The sequence below is a fragment of the Saccostrea echinata genome, unplaced genomic scaffold (assembly GCF_033153115.1).
Source record: "Saccostrea echinata isolate AGI-Se365-2 ecotype Australia unplaced genomic scaffold, CSIRO_AGI_Sech_v1 ptg000054l, whole genome shotgun sequence".
Taxonomy (NCBI): Eukaryota; Metazoa; Mollusca; class Bivalvia; order Ostreida; family Ostreidae; genus Saccostrea; species Saccostrea echinata.
Genome location: NW_026889803.1, coordinates 62,939,885 through 62,963,206, shown reverse-complemented (window position 1 = coordinate 62,963,206; position 23,322 = coordinate 62,939,885). Strand labels below are relative to the sequence as shown.

At 33.2% G+C, this 23,322-nt stretch overlaps 1 protein-coding gene across 1 annotated transcript in view; it reads left to right on the top strand.

Annotated features, from left to right (window-relative positions):
• Window positions 1-21,566, top strand: part of LOC133172180 (L-fucose kinase-like) — a 71,719-nt gene extending 50,153 nt beyond the window's left edge. Inside the window, exons 20-27 of the mRNA XM_061307018.1 lie at window positions 485-519; window positions 2,112-2,215; window positions 8,400-8,537; window positions 11,133-11,227; window positions 11,587-11,805; window positions 17,431-17,530; window positions 19,006-19,229; window positions 21,237-21,566. Coding sequence (XP_061163002.1) covers window positions 485-519; window positions 2,112-2,215; window positions 8,400-8,537; window positions 11,133-11,227; window positions 11,587-11,805; window positions 17,431-17,530; window positions 19,006-19,229; window positions 21,237-21,308 — 987 coding nt within the window. The 3' untranslated portion in view covers window positions 21,309-21,566. The remainder of the gene's footprint in view (window positions 1-484; window positions 520-2,111; window positions 2,216-8,399; window positions 8,538-11,132; window positions 11,228-11,586; window positions 11,806-17,430; window positions 17,531-19,005; window positions 19,230-21,236) is intronic.
• The last annotated feature ends 1,756 nt before the right edge of the window (window positions 21,567-23,322 follow it).

The following is a 23,322-nucleotide window of genomic DNA, read 5'->3' as shown; positions in this document are numbered from 1 at the left end:
TTAGTACTTATTAGCCTCAATAAAAACCTCAATAAGTAAATCATATAATGCTTGTTAAGGTCATCAGAATGATGTGATATTGAATGCTTACAGGAAAGATGATGATAGTGGACAATTTTAATTCTGAATTTAATTCTGATACTGAACTAAAATTTACTGACTATCAAATTTACTGAATATAATTGAAATGATTCATATAAATCAATTCAAAATGTTTTAGCTATATGATAAATGAGATATTGAACTTATATTAGTGAATATTGGCATGAGTTGGCTGTACAAATGCACTCGCAAGCTCGTACATTTGTACAGCCAATTTGTGCCAATATTCACCAATATAAGTTCAATACCCCTATATTTTTTTTTATATACTTACTAAATGTTTTGCAAAATATGCATTCAAATATAAAAAGTATTTTTGTAAGTATAAAAGATTTATGAAAAAGAGATTCTGATTTTGCATTAATGTTATATATTCATGCAGCATCCAGTTGGAGTTAAAGCCAAACGAATACCTGAGTAAGTAAATATCTTTGATACATTGAATACACTAGCTATGAAAATATAGAAATTTTATAAAAATGAACATTATATACTGAAACAAATATGAAACAGTTAATTGATAGGATGGTGATTGAGTAGTTCTTGGATGACTCTGAGCTTTTCTGATCACATTTTGTCTGTCCATCCATCTGTAAACTTTTCACATTTCAACTTTTTCTCAAGAACCACAGGGCCAATTTCAACGAAACTTGCCACAAAGCATCCTTGGGTGAAGGGGATTGAACTTTTTGTAAATAAAGTGCCTCTTTCAAGGGGAGATAATTAAGAATAAATTAAAATTTTTTGACATCTTTTAAAAATCCTCTTTTCAAGATCCAATGAGCCAGAAAAGTTGAAATTTGGAAGCTTATTATAGAGTATAAATTCACATTTGTTCAAATCAGGGGAGGGGACTTCAATAGGTGATTAAAGTTTTACATAGGAATATATAGCAACAAATCTTTCAAAATATTCTCAAGAACCACTGGGCCAGAAGAGTTGAACCTTATGTGAAAGCTTCATTCAATTTTGTGCAAATCTTGACACCCAGGGGTAGGGTGGGGCCACAATGGATGATCAATTTTACATAGGAATATATAGGAAAAACCTTTAAAAATCTTCTTGTCAAGAACAGCAAAGCCAGTTGATTAGTCATACTTATATTGAAGCATCCTTAGGAAGTGTAGATGCAAGTTTGTTCAATTCATGACCCCCATAGTTAGGGAGGGACCAAAATGGGCAATCAAAGTTTTACCTAGGAATATACAGGGAAAAAAATGTACTGATGAAGAATAGAAGGGAGATAGTGACTCAGATAAGTGTTGTGGCCCATGGGCCTCTTGTTATTTAAATTTTCAATTTCAATTGGAAGTACGAGTGAAAATATAAAAAAAATCCTGTCTCACAAATGAAATAAATTCCATATCCTACACTTCAAAACGTTGAATTTTCTGCTCCTGAAATTTTCACTGGTTCTTCTCCCTTTGTCTTCATTGCCTATTGGCTGTCTTTTCATAATGTAGTGGCATAGGCTGTGACAACATAGCTGAGTGGTTGTGAAAAGTCATAGCTAAGCAATTGTGAGGTTGAAAATTGTAAACATAGATTATAGTAATAATTTGGAGAAATTTAAGCAGTTTTAGTCAGTGTTAGGAATGGTTTATTCACTCTTGTTATCTATAGGGACTCCTGGAGAATTTTCTTTTACAGTCTTTATAAAAGGAAGGAGAATTTATCAATAAATTTATTTTCACAGTGAAAGTAACCACAGTGAAAATAACGCTTGTTATTTTCTCCGTGAAAATAACAAGTCTGTGAAAATATCAGACTGAGTTTTATTGAGTGCATAATATACAGTATTTCACTGTTGAAAATGTAATCAATTTATAAAAAAAAAAAAAAATTGGCATAAAAAGTTTAAGGGTTGGCAATTAAATATAGGGTCGGTCAGGAAAGTGGAAATTAACGTGTATTTTGTTTGGTCTAAGTTATATGTGCTTTAAAGGAGCACATTTATAGTATTTAAAATTCAGAGGAATCTTGTACATTCTCTTCTGTCTTTTCTTCAGACCTATGCTGAAATTGGTTATGTATGGCAATGATGGTGACACAACAGAGGTCATATGTCGTGAACTTAGTGACCTTGAGGATTATTATCAACCTTATAGCCCAGGTAGGTTTCATTGTACAACAGAGAAATTGTTTATTCCTTATAAAAATATACAATTCATTGTTACTGTCTTGAAATATATGTAATATAAGCACTATTTGGGTGAGGGTAAGAAAACATGATGGAAGGCAGGGCTTGCTGCACCCTGTATCACATTTTTGACCCGTGCCTAAATATCGCTTATATTTCAAGACAGTTATCATGTATTTTGATTATCCTGCAACATACTTTTACATTTGACCTCCAAACAAGCTTTTTTAAAAAAAAAATTAAGTACATTTCTGCAGTTGAAACTCTGACATCTTGGCATAACAATGCAGTTTAGCCTATATGAAGTTGATGCTTTTAAAGACATAGGAATGCAGGAGGCTTTGTTTCAGCATTGACAGAATATAGCTTTGGTTTATTAGCTTACCTTTATATGGTCAATGCAATTGGTGATTGCAAGATAAATAATAAATGTGTATTAAAAAGGAAAAGAGTTTTTCAGTAGGTAGGCCTTACAAAATAAACCATTACTATATACTCTCTGAAGGCTTTAGTAAGCTTTTCTTGATTGAAGTTTGAGTTTTGTCTTTGCCATCTCAGTACTGTATTTATATTTTTTAACAACCAAACTGATTCAAGGGCTATATAGATGAATGGTTGTGACCTGAAGAGATGTGAAAATACAATGGTATATGTTAAATAAAAAATTTCACCAGAGCCACTAGGTCAAAAAAGACAAAATGGTCATAGACAACCAAAAAAGTGCACAAAGTTGTCAACCACAGGTAGTTTTCAAAGTATTTCATATTAATAATGAGGGAAGGGAATTGAATTTTGGCATAACATAAACTAAATATTTTTATTTGGCATAAACTAAAAAATTTTATTTTCATGGTAGAAAACCTTTAAGTAATGGCTTCTTTTGCTAGAGTGGAGTCATGGAAAGGTTAAAAGTTTTCAGGAGTATGTGGGGAAGACTTATAAATATGTTCTACAAAATATCAGGTCACATAGATTCTGGCTAATATTTAAACTTGAATACACATGTATTGATAAAGCTTAAGCATTTCCATATTATTTAGATTTACATTTATTGGTAAGTCATTTCCATTGGAGTGAGGTCACAGTTGAGGTAAAATGATTAACAAAGCTAGAACTTGTAAACTATAGCAAGCATTAACATAACAGTTAACAATAAGAAGTTCCCTATGTATTCATCAGTTTGGAAGAGAAATGTGACACGATTGATGTGACACCAGTGAACACAGGTATAAAAAAAAATGTTATTGTCCAAGGGTCTCGTATGTTTATAAATGTGTTGATAAATTGTATACCTACCGGATTTGCTGATCATAAACAATGTGCATTGACTTTTAAGTATTTTTAAATGCCTTGGTAATCATTGTAAGCAGCATTTCTGGTTATGAATTAATAATTTAAGTTTACATTCTGTGGAATCAAAATAAGTGTTCAAACTGCATGTAGAAAAATAATGTGGACTTCTTGGAATACCATGTACATGTGTAAATTAATCCCACACAGAAAAACGTACTACGGTATATGATTTCCTGTTGATTACAGTTGACATCTGGATTTTTTCCACCTGTTAATTTATGATCTCAGTGATATAAATGAAAATGCACCCAAACCCAAATGATTCAAAAAAACAAAATGATTCAACGCAAATCAAAAAGCTCAAGGAAAAAATTCATTTGAATCTACAAAACATGGGAGAAGAAATCAATCTATATCTAAGGAAGTTAAGGGGATGAAGGACACATGGTCACATGACTCTGTTTAACTATGTCATAGTCTCTGTTTATATAAGTGTAAAACGTGTAAACCATCAGTTCTTGTGTAAATTTTTGACAATTTTTAAACTTTAATTACCATCTTATATAAAAAAAAAAAAAAATGAAAAAAGTTTTAACATTCTTGTAAACATTACAAATTATGAAAAAGATTGATCCACTCCTCCGTCTCCCTAAACTGCACATCCAACAAGTTGGCGACGTCATACACGATCTGTTAGTACAGCAAGATCATACACGGTGAACACAGGGGCGGTATTATTATGTAAAAACAGGTCATAATCAGTATATGATGAAATATTTTGAGAAACAGGGAACACAAAAATTATTTTTGCATGGCTGATGACGGAAATATTATGTAGGTATATCTTATTTCGCTTATTTAGCTTACGTGTGATGTCATAGTTGGTTTTTCCCGTACTCGAGAAATGTAGCATTACACAATTTTGTCATGCTTTTGTCCTCTTTAACGATGTCCTGTGAAATATTGAGGTCAGCTTTACCATTAGAAATTTTTACAGTTAATCAATAATTTGAAGGATTTGCATTTCAACGTAAATTAAAAAACATTGAATCATGATAGAGTTTTTTGTAAATAACATTTTTTATTGTTTAAGTTGTCTTAAAAAGTGCATAATTTTCGCTATCCAGATGCATTGTGATAGAAGAAACTTGCTTTTTTCGAATTTTAAACCCTATTTATACCCTGAAATATTTTAAAAGATACACATCCACTTTAATATTTTATGTATATGCTTAAAAAATCCCATTATGGACAGAGGAGTAATGAGCCTGGAAACATGGAGAATTAATTTAAAACTCCACTTAGATACTGTAGGGTATAGTATTTGTCATTCAATTATCTCCAAAATAAGGTAAGAAACTTAATGATGTAACTGCTTCAAGATATGTGGGATATTATGTAAATATTGCATGTAGTTGAGTGTAACATTGAAAATTTTCACCCCAAGGTGAAAATTTTCAATGTTACACTCAATTACATGCAATATTTATTATACTGAATGTTTTATACAAATACATATAACAGTGAATCTTGTGCGCATAAATTCTGCGCAGTCACTATTTTTTTAGAATATCACCCGTCGTCAAGCAATGTTAAATGTTGCTCGCTGGAGGACTTGGCTTCATTATTCAGCGGGTAATAGTGTTTTTTAACAAATGTTTCTCGACGAATCAGATTCAACTAATTTACATGAAAGTATAATATACTTAATTAGACATATGCAAAATTTGAAAAAAATTGAATTACAATTTTTTTTTTCAGCTCAAGGTCCTTCTCCTCCTTAAACCATATCAAAGAAAGTTTCCATCTTGAATTCTTTCTTTGACTTTTGAATTTTTGTCAGTTTTCTAGTAATCCCTGTTGATGCTCCTATTTATTCCTTATAAGGAAGAGTGACTGTTTAAGTCATTATTTATAAGATAACTCCTTATATAGATATTGAGGAATGTGTGACTCAGCAGATTTTCTGTTCAGATTGTTACATACCTACATATATAGATCCATCCTTTATTTAATCATATTGAAACACATGTTTAGATAAACAAGTATACCTTTAAAGAAATCATTGGGAAATGCTTATTTACTCTTCAGTTTTTAGCTCACATACCAGAGCTAAATGATCTTAAGAACCACAGAAACAGTTTTAATCAAACTTGTGGTAAATTGTCTTTGGCTGGAGAGTATGTATAAATTATAATTTTAAAAACAAAATGTGTGCATTATATACTTCCAAAAGGTATATTAAAAAACCCACAAATACTTCATTTAATAAATTGATGTCTCATTACGACCCCTTCTGCATCACAATACAATGATGTCTCGATGCCTTGTTACACACTTTTTAATATATACATGATATATATCAAAAAAAATCTCAAAAGAACTACTTAGCCATGGATAGTTACAGAAGTCATATGTCATAGAAGTATTCAATCTTTTCTTTAATTTTAGCTCATCTTGATAAAGTTGGGATGAGCTTATGCTATTTCCCTGGTGTTGGTATGGATGTTCCGGTTTAAATTAAATGAGCAATTCTTTTGTCAGGTGACTATAAGTCATATTTGGACCAAACTTACATTGATGATACATATAGGGATACACACTACCAGACTTGTTTCAGATGCTGAATCTGATCTACATTTTTTAGATGATTGGACAGGTTAAAGACTTTGTAACTGGTCCATTCCAAAGTAAATATTAAGTTTACTTGGACCACACTTGTATGGAAGATGAATCTAGGGATGGATTCTATCCAACATGCTTAGGATGCTGACTTGGACCTTTGAATGTTGAAGTTCCCAGGAAAAAAATCAGAGATTTGCAGAAATGTCAAAAACTTCACAAAGAATTAACTTTTCCCAATATTCTGTGTATAGTAAATTTTTCTTTAACACTTATCATATATTTCCAATGACTATATAAGAACATCATTCACTTAAGGTTTGGAAAAAAAATCTTGTTCATTAATTGAAATTGAAAGCTTTAAGGTTTTGTACATATAAGTATTGCATCTAGTTGAGTGTAACATTGAAAATTTTCACCCCAAGAAAACAATTGTCAACCGAGGCACAGCTGAGGTAGACAATGGTTTTCAAGGGGTGAAAATTTTCAATGTTACACTCAACTACATGCAATATTTATTATATTATACTGAATGTTTTATAAAAATACATATTACAGTGAACCTTGCATGCATAAATTCTGTGCTGTCAATAATTTTTTGAATAACACCCATCGTCAAGCAATGTTGACTGTTGCTACGCTGAAGGGCGTGGCTTCATTATTCAGCGGGTAGTAGTGTTTTTCAACAAATGTTTTTCGATGAATCAGATTCAACTAATTTACATGAAAGTATAATATAACATATTATTGTATGATTAATGCATATAGTAAATGTATAGAAAAATTCTTTAGTACATTTAACACCTTATTTGATAATATTTACATTTCCAAGTTTTTTTATGCCCCGCCATGAATATGGCCGGGGCATATAGTATTTGTCATGTCCGTCTTCCATCCTTCCGTCTGTCCTTCCGTCACACTTTGCGTTTAGCTCTGTTCAAAGAAACTATCCAAGATATTTTTATCAAACTTCATATGCTGATAGATATTGATGAGAGCTATGCAACTGCATCAACATTTTTTGACCTTGACCTTTCCTTTGACCTTGACCTCACTTTTCTTAAATTAGTGTTTAGCTCAGTTTTAAAGATGCCATTCAAGATGGTGTAATCAAACTTCATATGCTGATACATACTGATGAGAGCTATTCAACTGCATCAACATTTTTTGACCTTGACCTTTCCTTTGACCTTGACCTCACTTTTCTTAAATTAGTGTCAAACTTCATATGCTGATAAATACTTGTGAGAGCTATTCAACTGCATCAATATTTTTTGACATTGACCTTTCCTTTGACCTTGACCTCACTTTTCTTAAATTAGTGTTTAGCTCAGTTTTAAAGATACTATTCATAATAGTTTTATCAAACTTCATATGCTGATACATACTGATGTAAGCTATTCAACTGCATCAATATTTTTTGACCTTGATCTTTCCTTTGACCTTGACCTCACTTTTCTCAATTTGTGTTAAAATGTTGCATTACTAATATACCCTCGGCGGGGCATTCATGTCCTATGGACATATTTCTAGTTCCTTAAGATTCTTTGCAAATTAGAAGATTGTTCATTTTCTCATGAACTACTATAAGATGAGCATGAATATCTCCATTGTTACGTCATAATACCATACGTGATGTCAAAACTATAGTGCAAACTGTTTTACTTCAAAAATGACAGTTGAATGGCGTAACTTGTGGAAACTCATCAGAAAAATAATGTAAATATAAGAAATGAATTAATTTTTGAAAATTCATGAGGTACATGAACTACAACGCTTCAAACTGGCATATTTATCATGAAGCGCTAACGCGCTTCATGAAATATGCCGGCGTGAAGTGTCGTAGTTCATGTCCTCATGAATCTTCAAAAATTAAATTCATTTCTTAATTAAAACATTTTAGGTCAATCTGTGTACTGAACAGATTGGTCCATCACATCAACAGTGAACATAGCCAATTGCCTAAAAAATCAAAGAAAACATGGAAAATTGCAAGTCTCGAATTTTGAAAAGACTTTAATCAAAGCAAAACATTTATGCAAACAAACTGATATTAGCTAATGAAATTAATTACTCCCACATGACAAGAATTCCCTATACCAAACTATCCTTGACCAAATAATTCTAACAATTCTATATTGCCAGGGAATTTCAAATTATTCTGAATAACTTGTAATCCTTGTTTCCAAAGTTTTTTTAGATAGTATTTTCTTATTCCTTGCCCCATTTGCTTTATTTCTAGGAGCGTTGCTTAAAGCGTCGTTTATCTGTGCAGACATTGTGAGTTTAACTTCCTCCAGGTCCCTAAAGGAGCAATTAATGGAGGGATATGGAGGAGGGTTTGAAATCCACAGTTGGTCAGTGTTGCCTCAGGGATCAGGTATGATGGATTATTTCATTGTTAAGTTACAATGAACTCAATTATTTTCATAAACAGAATTATTTTCTTGTATCATGTAGATTTGTCAAATCTTTCAAAATTCAGTAATTACAGTCAAACCTTATTATCTTGAACTCAATGGGACCAAGAAAAAAACTTTGAGATATCCGAGGAATCGAGATATTCAGGGTAAAATACTTAAAGAATGAGAGGTTGGGACTTCCAAATCTGTGGTATTCAAGATACCTACCCATTACTAGGTTACCAGGTACTTGCTAAAAACAAAAAAAGATTGACTCTTGTACTCATTGTCGAAATATTGCAAACATCAGCAGAAGCAAAATAAGCATCAGCTTTCAGCATCAAATAAGTTAGGATCAGCATTAGCATTGTCAGCAAGCAAAAAAAAAAAAAAATCCAGATTGAACTAGTATGGCTAGCATTGGCATACTTTAAATCAGCATTGGCCTATTAGCATCACAAAAGCACCAACTTTTTTTCAGTCAAAATAGGAAAAGAGACAAAGAAAATTACTTATTTCAAAATACTGTAAACTGAATTAAATTAGCGCACTCAAAATTCAGTGCAATTCAGACCTCTTCAACTTATTAGTGCAAGAATGAATAAGTGACAAGAGTTTTTTCCATGACATGTATTAGTTTTAATCATATAAATCAGAGGATTAGAAGAAGTGAAAAAGGCACCAAAATATGATTATCACCAAATTAAGAATTTTTACAGTATTCATATAATAAAATATGATTACCAAGTCATTATATAACACATTTTTAATGCTGAAAACTCTAGTGCTGAAACTCAATTACTGTAAACCAAGTATTATACACCATTTCTGATGAACAACCATTAGTGACGATAAATGTTGGTGAGCATAGGTTGATTGTGAATCTCACAGAGGTTTATTGCACAGGTATAAATACACTGTACTTGGTTTACAGTATTGACTTTTGCTAGCGTTATTCTACTTCTGGCAGCATTAATATTGACTTTTTAACCAGCAGTGGTACCATCAGGATAATGAGCATTACAAGCATTAAATCAGCAAGCAAAGGATTAAAGAAAATCTGCATTGATGGCTCTAGTTGCATTAAAAGTTTAAACTTTATTATATTAAACTTATTCATAGAGAAGTTCAACTTTCAAGATTAAACTTTTAATTTAACACTGAAACAAAAATAGTTCCTGGCACTGTATTCTGCAGACAGGAAAAACCAAACATTTTTTTGAGGACTTCACTTTCATTACAGATACCTTGATTACCAAGTGTAAAATAAAAATATGATTTTTTTTAATTTTTCTTTTATGTTAATGAAGCATGTTTTATTTAAGTTCCTATATTGTGTAGGTAGTGCTCTGATTTAATTGCTTTTCAGTTTCAGCAACCACATACATCAGACTGACCTCAAATCAAAGTCAATTTTTTTATTTGGTAAAAGTTAATTTTTGCTTTTTTTTTTTCTTTTTTTCTTTTTTTTTTTTACAATTTAAGTTTTTGAAGCATGGCTTTCATATTTGGTAGAAAAATAACCTTTCTTATTCAACATTCTTATCATAAGCTTGACCTCGGTTCAAAAGAAATTCAATAGGTCAGGTCAAATTACATGTAATATGAGGATGATTTTAAATTCTTTCAAGTTTATTTTGTAATGATTTGAAATAGTTTTATACTCTTCTGAGGTAAAGTTTTTCTAATCAAATGGATTTTTTCTTACTGGACTACATACAAGGTCCAGAGTTACTACTCATCATGGTGACAAGGGTTAATGTCGATACTAAGCACAGAAACTGCAAATATTGGTTATAGTTTTCTTGATCAACATAGCTTTGGATGTCTGCAGAGCATAATTAAGTTTTAGTTATGTGGAGAGGGTCCTTATCTAGCATTATAAAGATTACTCATCAGTACTTAAAATTGTAAGTTGACAGAAATTTGGGAATTGAAGGGGGGTGGGGGGTGTGTGGGGGTGGTAAGCACCCACTACCTCTTTATGACAGAGAATTTTGAAATCAACTCATTTTCAACTTCAGAGAACAAATTTAAACTTATTAACGCATGTTTTTTTACTGTCTTGTTTTTTTTATATTCAACAGTAACAGATAATATATAGCTTCAAGACTCCTAGACATATACTTTTCCAAACTTTGTAATGAATGCAATTTTATTTTGTAATACATTTTTACACAGTCTTTTTACCAGTTGCAAAGATGATTTTTTCCATTTCAACATATTGAAAAGTTAACAGAATTTCTCATTGGCAGCATATCAAAACATCTTTACAAGGCTATAGACATACAAAAATTTAGAATTTGTCTGCTTTGTTAGTTATGGGGACTAGCACAAAGTATTAGAAATATGTCTGCTTTGATAGGTATAAGAACCAACCCAAAGAGTTACAATGGGGACAAGCTCAAATTATTACAATATGTCTGCTTTGATAGGTATGGGGTCCAGCAAAAAAATTATAATACAAGTGCTTTTTTAGGTATATTAAGGGGACAAGCACAAATTATTCAATATGTCTGCTTTGTTAGATATGGGGATCAGCACAAAATGTTACAATATTTCTTCTTTGTTAGGTATGGGGACCAGCAGCATTTTAGCAGGAGCTGTAATGGCAGCTATTTTGAGAGCTTCAGGAAAAACTTGTGACAAGAAAGGGCTGATTCATGCTGTAAGTTGTTAAATGTATTAACATTTGTAATATTTGAGATTCAATAATCTATTAAAATCCCACATCAAATGCAAGCACTTATCATTATTTCAGAGCCAAAGTTTTCAGTGAAATATTTTGATAAAAAAAATTTCATGTATTGAGTCTGCCATAAAATTGTGTCATTTAGTACTATATTTCTTTTTAAAAAAACTTCACAGAAACATGAAACATGCAAAGTTTCATATTTCTCACACAAAATAAAACTTGGTGTACAGTATTTTTAAATCTATCATTTGCATGAATTAAGATCTCTAAATGAATCTGCGTTTAATAGAATGATAATGTATTTTTCTATTTTATTTACACACTTTTGTCAGGTGCTGTACTTGGAACAGTTGTTAACTACAGGTGGTGGTTGGCAGGACCAGGTTGGGGGTCTCATGGGGGGAATTAAAATAGGACTGTCAGAGGCCAAACTTCCTATCGCTGTAGAAGCAGTAGACCTGAAGGTGTCTCCAGAGGTCATACAAGCTGTGAATGAGAGACTCCTATTGATCTACACTGGAAAGACTCGATTGGCTCGTAATCTTCTACAGGTAAGAGTATACTCCTACCTATGTATACTAGAAAGACCCCACTGGCTTGCAATCTTCTACAGATAAGACTAAACTCTCATTCATACAGTCAAACCTCGTTATCTCAAACTCGATGGGGTCAAGAAAATACTTTGAAATTTCTGAGGGTTCAAGATATTGAGGGTAAAATACTTAAAGAGAAAGGGCTTGGGGCTTTCAAATCATTTCAGCATATCCATGATATTCAAGATATCTGTGTTTGAGATATATCAAAGTTCAGGAAAAAGTCCTGTCCCATTTGTGAAATAAATGCCATATTCAACCAGAAAGCATTGAATATCATCTATTTATTATACCTCATTATAATTATTTTATACAATGCATTATCTGATTGGTTCTAGATTGTCATGTGACAGGGCCATAAAACTTCATATTTCCCTGTCATCATCATGCTTTTCATCATATTTAACCTCTTCAGACACCTCGTGCATTTTCCCGGGATAATATTGTTCTTTAAATGAAAACTCCCAAGAGCAGCAGATGTCGCAAGTGCTGAATGTTTCATCTCTAAAGCAATTGACGAAATTGTTGGTCCTCTTTTTAATAGAAATACTTAAAGAAACAAACAAACAAATCAGAATGAGAAGTGTCTAAGGAACTTCAGTAAAGTGTTTCAGTAATATTACGTTAAAACTGAAAGTGAATTGTTTAGAGTGGTGCCAAATTTGAAATTTTGTGTTTATTTTTTAAGGCTTTCCTTGTTCGGTATAATAAACAATTTATTGCATGAAAGGAAACGACGGCAAAGCCCTCGGGAATATAATTTTTCTTGGCTGAATAATTCTTCATATTTCCCTCACAATCATGCAATAAATGTATAGTATCATCTGTTGGATCTAGTGGATATTTCTTGAGTTTCCACTTTGGGGTTACTAAATATACTTCTTTATAAGCAGATAATTGCTTTTAGCTGTTTGCTGTAAAATTGTCTGCATGTATATATATATAATAAATTTTAACTAAATGCACTGCCAATCATATCAGAAACCTCATTTATAACATGTCTGATTAATTATAAGACTAGTACATGTATATATTAAACTGTTTTTAGCTACTTAATTAGCCACACCAGGGGGTATGATTTTGATCAGGAATCAGCTTGTTTCCAGGGGATATTGTTCTGTTGTTTAACATTTAAATTAATTATGTTTTTCAGAGTATCTAGACATTAGAATATAATTTATCATGTAAAAAACAAACTCTAATAGCTTCTTATATAATATTGTGTCTGCCATAGCAAGTCCTCATTTAAATCTGACTATTCAGTATAGTTAAAGGTGATACCCAAAACATTGATGGAAGTGTCTGATTTGGGCTGCAGATCCCAGGTTATATGCCACACTCTCTTGTAACATTATCCTATACTTGAGTTCAAAATCTTAACTCATAAGTTCCTTTAAAAGGTTTTTATACAATAAAAAATGGCATTATTTTACATGGTGAGTGCAAATGCATCTTTATTCAAATTACAAAATTACAGCTTTGCAGAGTTACAGAAACTATGTCATATATAAATGTGGTCTCTTGGCAACCCAGAATGGTTTATTTAAAAAAAGGAATGCAAAATTGCATTTTTACTGAAATAAAAAGAAGAACAGGTAGAATGAAATATTTAGCAATTACATTATTTGTTACAATGAGTGCATAAAATTTTGCTGACTGTAAAAATAACAGCTGTTTTATAAAAGTGATTTAATCTTGTCTGTTGACATTTATGTTCTGTTCTATATGATTTTTCATGTGTTTTTAAGAAAACAGGAGATGTTTGGTAATGAACTTCTTTATAACTTCCAGAAGATCAGATAGTGGAACAAGAGTGTGTAACAGGCATATTACATGTAAATGATCTCTTGTTCAACCATGCAATCACTGACAAATCAATCATACTATGTCTATATATAGGTACACCAACAGTACAATCACTGACAAGTCCAATCATTCTATGTCTATATATAGATACACCAACATTACAATCACTGACAAATCCAATCATTCTATGTCTATATATAGGTTCACCAACAATACAATCACTGACAAGTCCAATCATACTATGTCTATATATAGGTTCACCAACAGTACAATCACTGACAAGTCCAATCATACTGTGTCTATATATAGGTACACCAACAGTACAATCACTGACAAGTCCAATCATACTATGTCTATATATAGGTACACCAACAATACAATCACTGACAAGTCCAATCACACTATGTCTATATGTAGGTACACCAATACTACAATCACTGACAAGTCCAACCATACTATGTTTATATATAGGTACACCAACAGTACAATCACTGACAAGTCCAATCATTCTATGCCTATATATATAGGTTCACCAACAATACAATCACTGACAAGTCCAATCATTCTATGCCTAAATATAGGTTCACCAACAGTACAATCACTGACAAATCCAATCATACTATGTCTATATATAGATTCACCAACAGTACAATCACTGACAAGTCCAATCATACTGTGTCTATATATAGGTTCCCCAACAGTACAATCACTGACAAGTCCAATCATACTGTGTCTATATATAGGTTCACCAACAGTACAATCACTGACAAGTCCAATCATACTATGTCTATATATAGGTACACCAACAGTACAATCACTGACAAGTCCAATCATACTATGTCTATATATAGGTACACCAACAATACAATCACTGACAAGTCCAATCACACTTTGTCTATATGTAGGTACACCAATACTACAATCACTGACAAGTCCAACCATACTATGTTTATATATAGGTACACCAACAGTACAATCACTGACAAGTCCAATCATTCTATGCCTATATATATAGGTTCACCAACAATACAATCACTGACAAGTCCAATCATTCTATGCCTAAATATAGGTTCACCAACAGTACAATCACTGACAAATCCAATCATACTATGTCTATATATAGATTCACCAACAGTACAATCACTGACAAGTCCAATCATACTGTGTCTATATATAGGTTCCCCAACAGTACAATCACTGACAAGTCCAATCATACTGTGTCTATATATAGGTTCACCAACAGTACAATCACTGACAAGTCCAATCATACTATGTCTATATATAGGTACACCAACAGTACAATCACTGACAAGTCCAATCATACTATGTCTATATATAGGTACACCAACAATACAATCACTGACAAGTCCAATCACACTATGTCTATATGTAGGTACACCAATACTACAATCACTGACAAGTCCAACCATACTATGTTTATATATAGGTACACCAACAGTACAATCACTGACAAGTCCAATCATTCTATGCCTATATATATAGGTTCACCAACAATACAATCACTGACAAGTCCAATCATTCTATGCCTAAATATAGGTTCACCAACAGTACAATCACTGACAAATCCAATCATACTATGTTTATATATAGGTACACCAACAGTGCAATCACTGACACATCCAATCATACTATGTCTATATATAGATACACCAACAATACAATCACTGACAAGTCCAATCATTCTATGTCTATATATAGGTTCACCAACAGTGCAATCACTGACACATCCAATCATACTATGTTTATATATAGGTACACCAACAGTGCAATCACTGACACATCCAATCATACTATGTCTATATACAGGTTCACCATCAATACAATCACTGACAAGTCCAATCATACTATGTCTATATATAGGTACACCAACAATACAATCACTGACAAGTCCAATCATACTATGTCTATATATAGGTACACCAACAATACAATCACTGACAAGTCCAATCATTCTATGCCTATATATAGGTTCACCAACAATACAATCACTGACAAGTCCAATCATTCTATGCCTATATATAGGTAGACCAACAGTACAATCACTGACAAGTCCAATCACACTATGTCTATATATAGGTTCACCAACAATACAATCACTGACAAGTCCAATCATACTATGAAGCAAAAATGTACAAGGATCCATTGTCTATACTTATTGTCTACAGGGGTACTAAGACATACATTATTCAAAGTTTTTCAAAATAAGCCTGATGTTGATTCACCTCTGTGCTTAACCTGTGAGTTAAGTGAGGGACTAGTGTACCTAATACAATGTTGTTTTAACCTGTGAGTTAGGTGAGGGACTAGTTTACCTAATATAATGTTGTTTTAACCTGTGAGTTAAGTGAGGGACTAGTTTACCTAATATAATGTTGTCTTAACCAGTAAGTAAAGAGAGGGACTAGTTTACCTAATACAATGTTGTCTTATCCTGTGAATTCAGTGAGGGACTAGTTTACCTAATACAATATTGTCATAACCTGTAAGTTAAGGGAGGGACTAGTTTACCAAATACAATGTTGTCTTAACCTGTGAGTTAGGTGAGGGACTAGATTACCAAATACAATGTTGTCTTAATCTGTGAGTTAGGTGAGGGACTAGTTTTCCAAATACAATGTTGTCTTAACCTGTAAGTTAAGAGAGGGACTAGTTTACCTAATATAATGTTGTCTTAACTTGTAAGTTAAGTGAGGGACTAGTTTACCAAATATAATGTTGTCTTAACCTGTGAGTTAAGTGAGGGACTAGTTTAACTTATACAATGTTGTCTTAACCTGTAAGTTAAGTGAGGGACTAGTTACCTAATACAATGTTGTCGTAACCTGTGAGTTAAGTGAGGGACTAGTTTACCTAATACAATGTTGTCTTATCCTGTGAGTTAAGTAGGGACTAGTTTACCTGATATAATGTTGTCTTAACCTGTGAGTTAAGTGAGGGACTAGTTTACCTAATACAATGTTGTCATAACCTGTAAGTTATGAGAGGGACTAGTTTACCTAATACAATGTTGTCTTAACCTGTGAGTTAAGTGAGGGACTAGTTTACCTAATACAATGTTGTCTTAACCTGTAAGTTAAGTGAGGGACTAGTTTACTTAATACAATGTTGTATAATCCTGTGAATTCAGTGAGGGACTAGTTTACCTAATACAATGTTGTCTTAACCTGTGAGTTAAGTAGGGACTAGTTTACCTGATATAATGTTGTCTTAACCTGTGAGTTAAGTGAGGGACTAGTTTACCTAATACAATGTTGTCATAACCTGTAAGTTATGAGAGGGACTAGTTTACCTAATACAATGTTGTCTTAACCTGTGAGTTAAGTGAGGGACTAGTTTACCTAATATAATGTTGTCTTAACCTGTGAGTTAAGTGAGGGACTAGTTTACCTAATATAATATTGTCTTAACCTGTGAGTTAAGTGAGGGACTAGTTTACCTAATACAATGTTGTCTTAACCTGTAAGTTAAGGGAGGGACTAGTTTTCCAAATACAATGTTGTCTTAACCTGTGAGTTAGTGAGGGACTAGTTTACCTAATACAATGTTGTCTTTGACAAAGTACCTCTTTAATTCTGATTTGATGCCAGCTGATATTTCATGCATTTTTTACAAATATAAACTTCTATTACCTTCTTCATAATTATCTATTCAGTTGTATTAATTTTTATCTAAGTAAATAATGCCAGTACAAATTTTACTCTGTTTTTTGCTATGATTTTACTATGTCTTTCACTTTGATTTTTTTATGTTTTACAGGAGGTAGTGAGGAACTGGTATGCTAGAAATCCAAACATAGTAGAAACAGAGAATGCCTTAGTGGTGTTAGCACAGGATTGTGCCCATGCATTTATTGATGGTATTACAGTATTACTTTGGCTAAAAATAAAAGCATCTCATCATTGGATACTGATAATTATTGTATCTCCCATTAATTATCAAGTATGTTTCATCACTCCCTGTTGTTCTTTTTTTTCATGTTCTTGACATGATATGAAACACCTAGAGTGAATCTAATTGGCTGCTTACACCTAGGATGATTCTGATTGGCCACTTTATGCAAGTGAGTTAAAGCTAGGTAAAGGTGTTTTTATGCAACTGAACAAATAAAAACACATAAGGCTTATACCTATTATACAGGGAAAGTTAAAAACTTGTTATTATTCTAATCCATACTTGGTAGCCACGACATGTGATAGCCATCACACATTATGTCGTCATATTATGATGTCATTGTTCTCTACTTCATCAGGTTATAAGGAACATCAACAAAATAGTTTCGGTGCAAGGGCATAATCTATTTAATTTTACAGAAGCAAGGTGTAATTAGAAGCAGAATATTCCAAGGATTGATGATAAATTCAAATTATTTAGTAACAATTTGTAAAGCTTTGAGATGAAACAGGGTAAAAATTCACTGTCAGGTGAAGTTTCCTCAAATTCTTATCAAATGCGAAAAGGATTTGTGCAGTAATTTTAATGTCATAGTGTATACTGGCTATAACATGTCATGGGTACTAAGTGTGTATGAGAAAATGAATTTAAACTTTCTCTGTATAAAAGATATACCTCATGCGTTTTTATTAGCTCATTTGCTTGCCTATACCAAGCCTTAACTCACTTGCATTATGCTTCATGTTTCAAAGTGAACATAAACAAATGGTAAAATGAACAAGTTCTTGTTTGTATAATGGGAGAAAAAGGTCACATAACCAGGGCTAGTTAGTAACTGTTTTTTTTCAAACTCTTGAACCTTTGATAGAAATGAGTTCAAACTTAACATGCTGTTGTGCATGACCAGAGGGTCTGTCAAGCTCAGGGTCACTGAGGTCATTGAGATATTGATTCAGAAATGGTGTTTTAGGGCTATTACTCTCAATCCTTGACTGGAAAAGGTTCAAAGTTGAGTGATTTCTTGCCAATGACTTAAAAGATTAGTCATTATTTTGAATCAAGGTCATATTTCAAAGGTCAAGGACACTTGATAAAGATGTTTTGAAATCACAGCTAGGCCATAACTCTAGAATCATCAATTTGAATATTCCTGTATTAGATATTGAGTATGTTATTACTGAAGATCAGCAGGTTTGAAATGGATTTGACTCAAGATCTTAGTTCTAAAGTTCAAGGTCACTGAAATATAAGTTTTTGAAATTGTGTCTGCACCATTACACTGGAACCCTTGATTGAATTGTTGCGTATGACATAAAAATGTGTCATCATCTTGGCTCAGGGTCACATATCAATCTTACAATGAAACAGTATCCTTAAATTACCGGTATAAGTAAAAGGTCACTGACTGTTAGCACATAACACATTGATTGATATTGACAGGTGATCTACAAAAAGTGGGATCCTGTCTTGACAAGTATTGGTCAATGAAGAAAATTTTAGCCCCTGGATGTGAGACACCCACCATTGCTAAGCTGATGGCAGCAGCCCGACCTTTTGCTTACGGCATGTGTATGGCAGGAGCAGGAGGAGGAGGCTTTCTTTATGTGTTAACGAAAGACATGAACCACAAACACTTATTGCTGGACATCCTCGGAACAGTGGAGGTATTTTGTCTAGGTGTCATTACATTAACAGACCTGAGAGGCAAATTACCTCAGTCTCTAATTACTATTGTTTAGGGGAAATAACTCACAATATAAATATTTACTCTGTCTACTTTGTTACTTAATCTGTGAATTCAACACTTAATGGATATAACGAATTATGTTTATAACAATGCAAAATTGTCCATCCCTGGCACTTCGCGATAAGCATGTTTTACTCTACCAAGGCTTATGGAAATCAAAGCATTTTGACAAAATTTTACAAATTCTTTATTATGAACATTGGCAACACCATTCACTGAAATCAAAAACTGATATAAAGATTTTTTTATCTTAATGTACATGTAGTCTACTTATGTAGAAAGTTATATTAAAACTAGACCAAAACTGTAGGAGAAGTAGTATTTTGAATGTTTGAAAACCAAGGGGAATGAAAATTTGTTTCACTATAAGCGTAAATTCATTATAACCGTGTTCACTATAAGGGTGTTTTACTGTACACAAGTAGATTACTTAAGATATTTAATTTTTTTTATATTGGTTTTGGATTTTGACAAATGATTTTGCCATTGTATCTTAAAATAAAAATTTCTGTGAAACACTTTCAAAAAGGCTAGTTTTATGAGGTCACCTGAGTCACTCGGGTGACCTATTACTATCTGTGTTTGTCCATTGTCATGTGTAGTCCATCATGAGTCATGCGTTAACATTCAAACATTTTCAGCTTCTTCTCTGGAACAGCTTAACCAATTTCAACCAATTTTGGCATACAGAAGCTCTGGTGAAGGGAAACAAAAATTTTGAATTTCATGGTCCCTGCCCTCCTGGGGCCTTAGTGGTGGGATTAAAACCATCAAAATTAGTGCTATCTTTAAAAATCTTTCTTCTTTTACATTACTTCTGAGCATCAAGCAGTCCAGCTCTTTGTATGATTGTAATATGCATTGAATCCTCTACAAAAATTTGGAAATTTGTAGCCCCAGGGTCAGGGGTTCTGGAGTTAGAATGGGGCTCTAATGATAATTTAGTAAAATTGCATAAATTCTTTAAACCCCCCCCCCCCCTCCGTATATAAAGCAGATAAACTTTGGGCATGGTTATAATGATCAAGGGTGCCTCTTCCAAAATTATGAAATTTTGGGCCTCAGGGTGAGTGGTTCTGCATGAAGGGGACTCTGTTGTTTTTATACTGAAAGTACATTATTTCTTTGAAAATCTTCTCTGCTCCTGTGTATTAAGCAAACAAACAATATACATAGTTATGAAGAGCAAGGGTGCCTCTTCCAAAACTGAATTTCATGGCCCCTGGGTCAGGGGTTCTGGTGTTAGGGCAGAACTCTTATGACTATATAGTGAAAATGCATTAATTCTGTGAAAATCTTCTTCTCTGCTCTTAGGTCTTTAGCAGATAAACAAAGTGCATGGTTATGAAGATCAAGAATGCCTCTTTCAAGATTTTGAAATTTGTGACCCCATGGTCAAGGGTTCTTCTCTGCTACTGGGTCTTAAGCAAAGAAACCAAGTAAATAGTTATGATGAGCATGGGTGCCTCTTTTAAAATTGTGAATTTCATGGCTTCCGGGTATTAGACTAAGAGGTTAAAGAGTTAGGGAAGGGTTCTATTGATTATAGTAAAATTGCATTAATTTTTTGAAAATTTTCTTCTCTGTTCCTGGGCATTTAGCAGATAAAGCAAGTGCATGGTTATGACACCTTATTTTTGTACATTAAATGTTCTTCAAAGATTAAGAGAGGCCATTGTAAGAGGGAATGACATGGGTTTACTATGTAATAGAGCTCAATAATTCAAAGATGTGAACTTATTTTCCATTGATTTGGACATTAAGCAAACAATTAAATTATATGATTATAATGAAATTCCTGTCTCCTGAAGCTAGAGTTCCAGTCCCTGTTGGGGCTGAGTTGGTCAAATGAAGAGAAACTCTTGATACTCAGATGACTCTCAAGGCCCGTGGGTTCTTATTATTTAATTTTTTCTTTTTACAGGGTACAGAGGGGAAGGAGGTGTATGACTGCAGTATTGACACAGAGGGACTTGTTCTGACTGTGGAGGATTGAGTCAGAATATTTAGTGTAATCAGATAACACAGGACCCGAAGTGTATACAGTATACATACTGTACTGTTGTCTGCTATGATCTTAACAAGGACAGGATGTGGAATCCAGAGTATTATGAGACTATTATAACTGTCATGTGATGAGATAAAATAATATTAATTCATGTCTCAAACTGAGTAGAGAAAGACTATGAGTGTAGGGTCAACAATGGGGATATTTGTCTGAAAAGAGACAAAGAAATCTATTCTGCTTTTATCAGTGTTTGTTGTATTTTGGAAGGAAATAGATGCAAACATAAACACAGGAAATTGCCACACCGGGTTTGTTACAGGAAGTTATCCTACACACAATTTTGTATGAATTCTTTCTGTCCCTGCTTTCACTGAAAGTGGAGGATATTAATTTGGGTCTGTCTGTCCATCAGTCTGTCTGTATTTCTGTCTGTCTGCAACACTTTCATTTCTGTGTGATATCTCCAGAAGCCTTTGAGCTCTTGCAATGAAATTTTATAAATTTATACCACAACTCCCTATGGCCTAAGGAAGATCCCTATTGATTTTGAGGTGAAAAGATCAAAGGTCAAGGTTGTGAATTCAAACATTCTGTCTATGTGTAACACTTTTGTGTCCGGGCGATATCTCAAAGAAGCTTTTGAGCCCCGTCTGCCCCTCTCAGAGTGTCCCGACCCGTTGTTTTTTGGTCACTTTTTTCTTATCAAAAGTCATTTGGAAATTTGTTGGCATTGATCATGCTCAAAGTTTTAGAGTTACTCCCCATTTGTATTAAAAGTCACTTGGCACTATTTTTAGCACAGGAGCATGTGGAGAATTCTTTCATATAATACAGGATGACGGCGGACTTAATATTCTAATTAATACATCTATTGGAACTGTTTAGTAAAGGCTAAATTAGATATCATGTTTTGTGTAAATGAAATATGAAGATAACGAACATTATTCAATCTCGAAAGTCCAATAAAACAATACCAATTTGGAGCAGAGCAAACACAGACCTCAAATTTAAGAGGTGAGATCAGGTTCCATGGAAGATTGAGCATCCCGTGCTGACCAGTCACACCCACCATGTGCTCCTTGTCATGATCGGGGGGGAAAAAAACGGAAAAATCCGTAGATAGTTCAGTGTGCAAATAAGGGCCTAACAGTTAGTATGAAAAATGTCAGCATTTGGCTCAATGATAGGTTGTATGTGCTGACAGGGTCATTATATCGACCATAAAACTTGCGAAATGATGACTTCAAAAAAGACTGTTGATATCCTTATTTCATCAACTTGTTTGTCAATAGCTTGCCTTGTTTTAGAAATTATTCATACGTAGAGCATGCTCTTGTGCATTGAATCAGCTGAGAGACATAAATCCCATGTGCAGGTGATGAGGGTATATTGTACATAAGTAACGGAAGTTGACGATTGAAAAGTTGGAGTCATCACGTTATCATAAAGCTTTCTTGTTTGGTTACCATTAAATATTTAAATATGAAACAGATGTGTCAGACTCTTTGGTATCTTTTATGTCAAGCTCACTGGGATATAGCGAGTTGACATATGAATGGAGGTAACTGTTGTTAATTAACAGTACGTCGATATATCGAAATGTCGAGTTGAAGGCCACAGCAGGTGTTTTCTTCTTCTCATGTAGAAGTTTCTGAATAAATTCTGCTTCATATGAATACAAAAATATGTCTGCTAATAATGGGGCGTTATTGGTACCCTTCGAAATTCCAACAGATTGTTGGAAGACCTGGTCTCTAAAAACAACATAGATATTGTCAATCAGAAACTCAAACATTTTTGTAATATCAACTTCAGAATACTTGTTTGTACAGTCAGAATGCTTTTTAACAAAATAATTTTGCAAATGACCAATGACAGGGAACGTATATTTACGAGTTCCATTTTTATTGAAAAATCAGCTGTCTATAATGTCAAAAAGCCTGGACTTCAATTTATCGTCGGGAATGGTTGTATAAAGTGTTGACAAGTCATAAATTTTTAT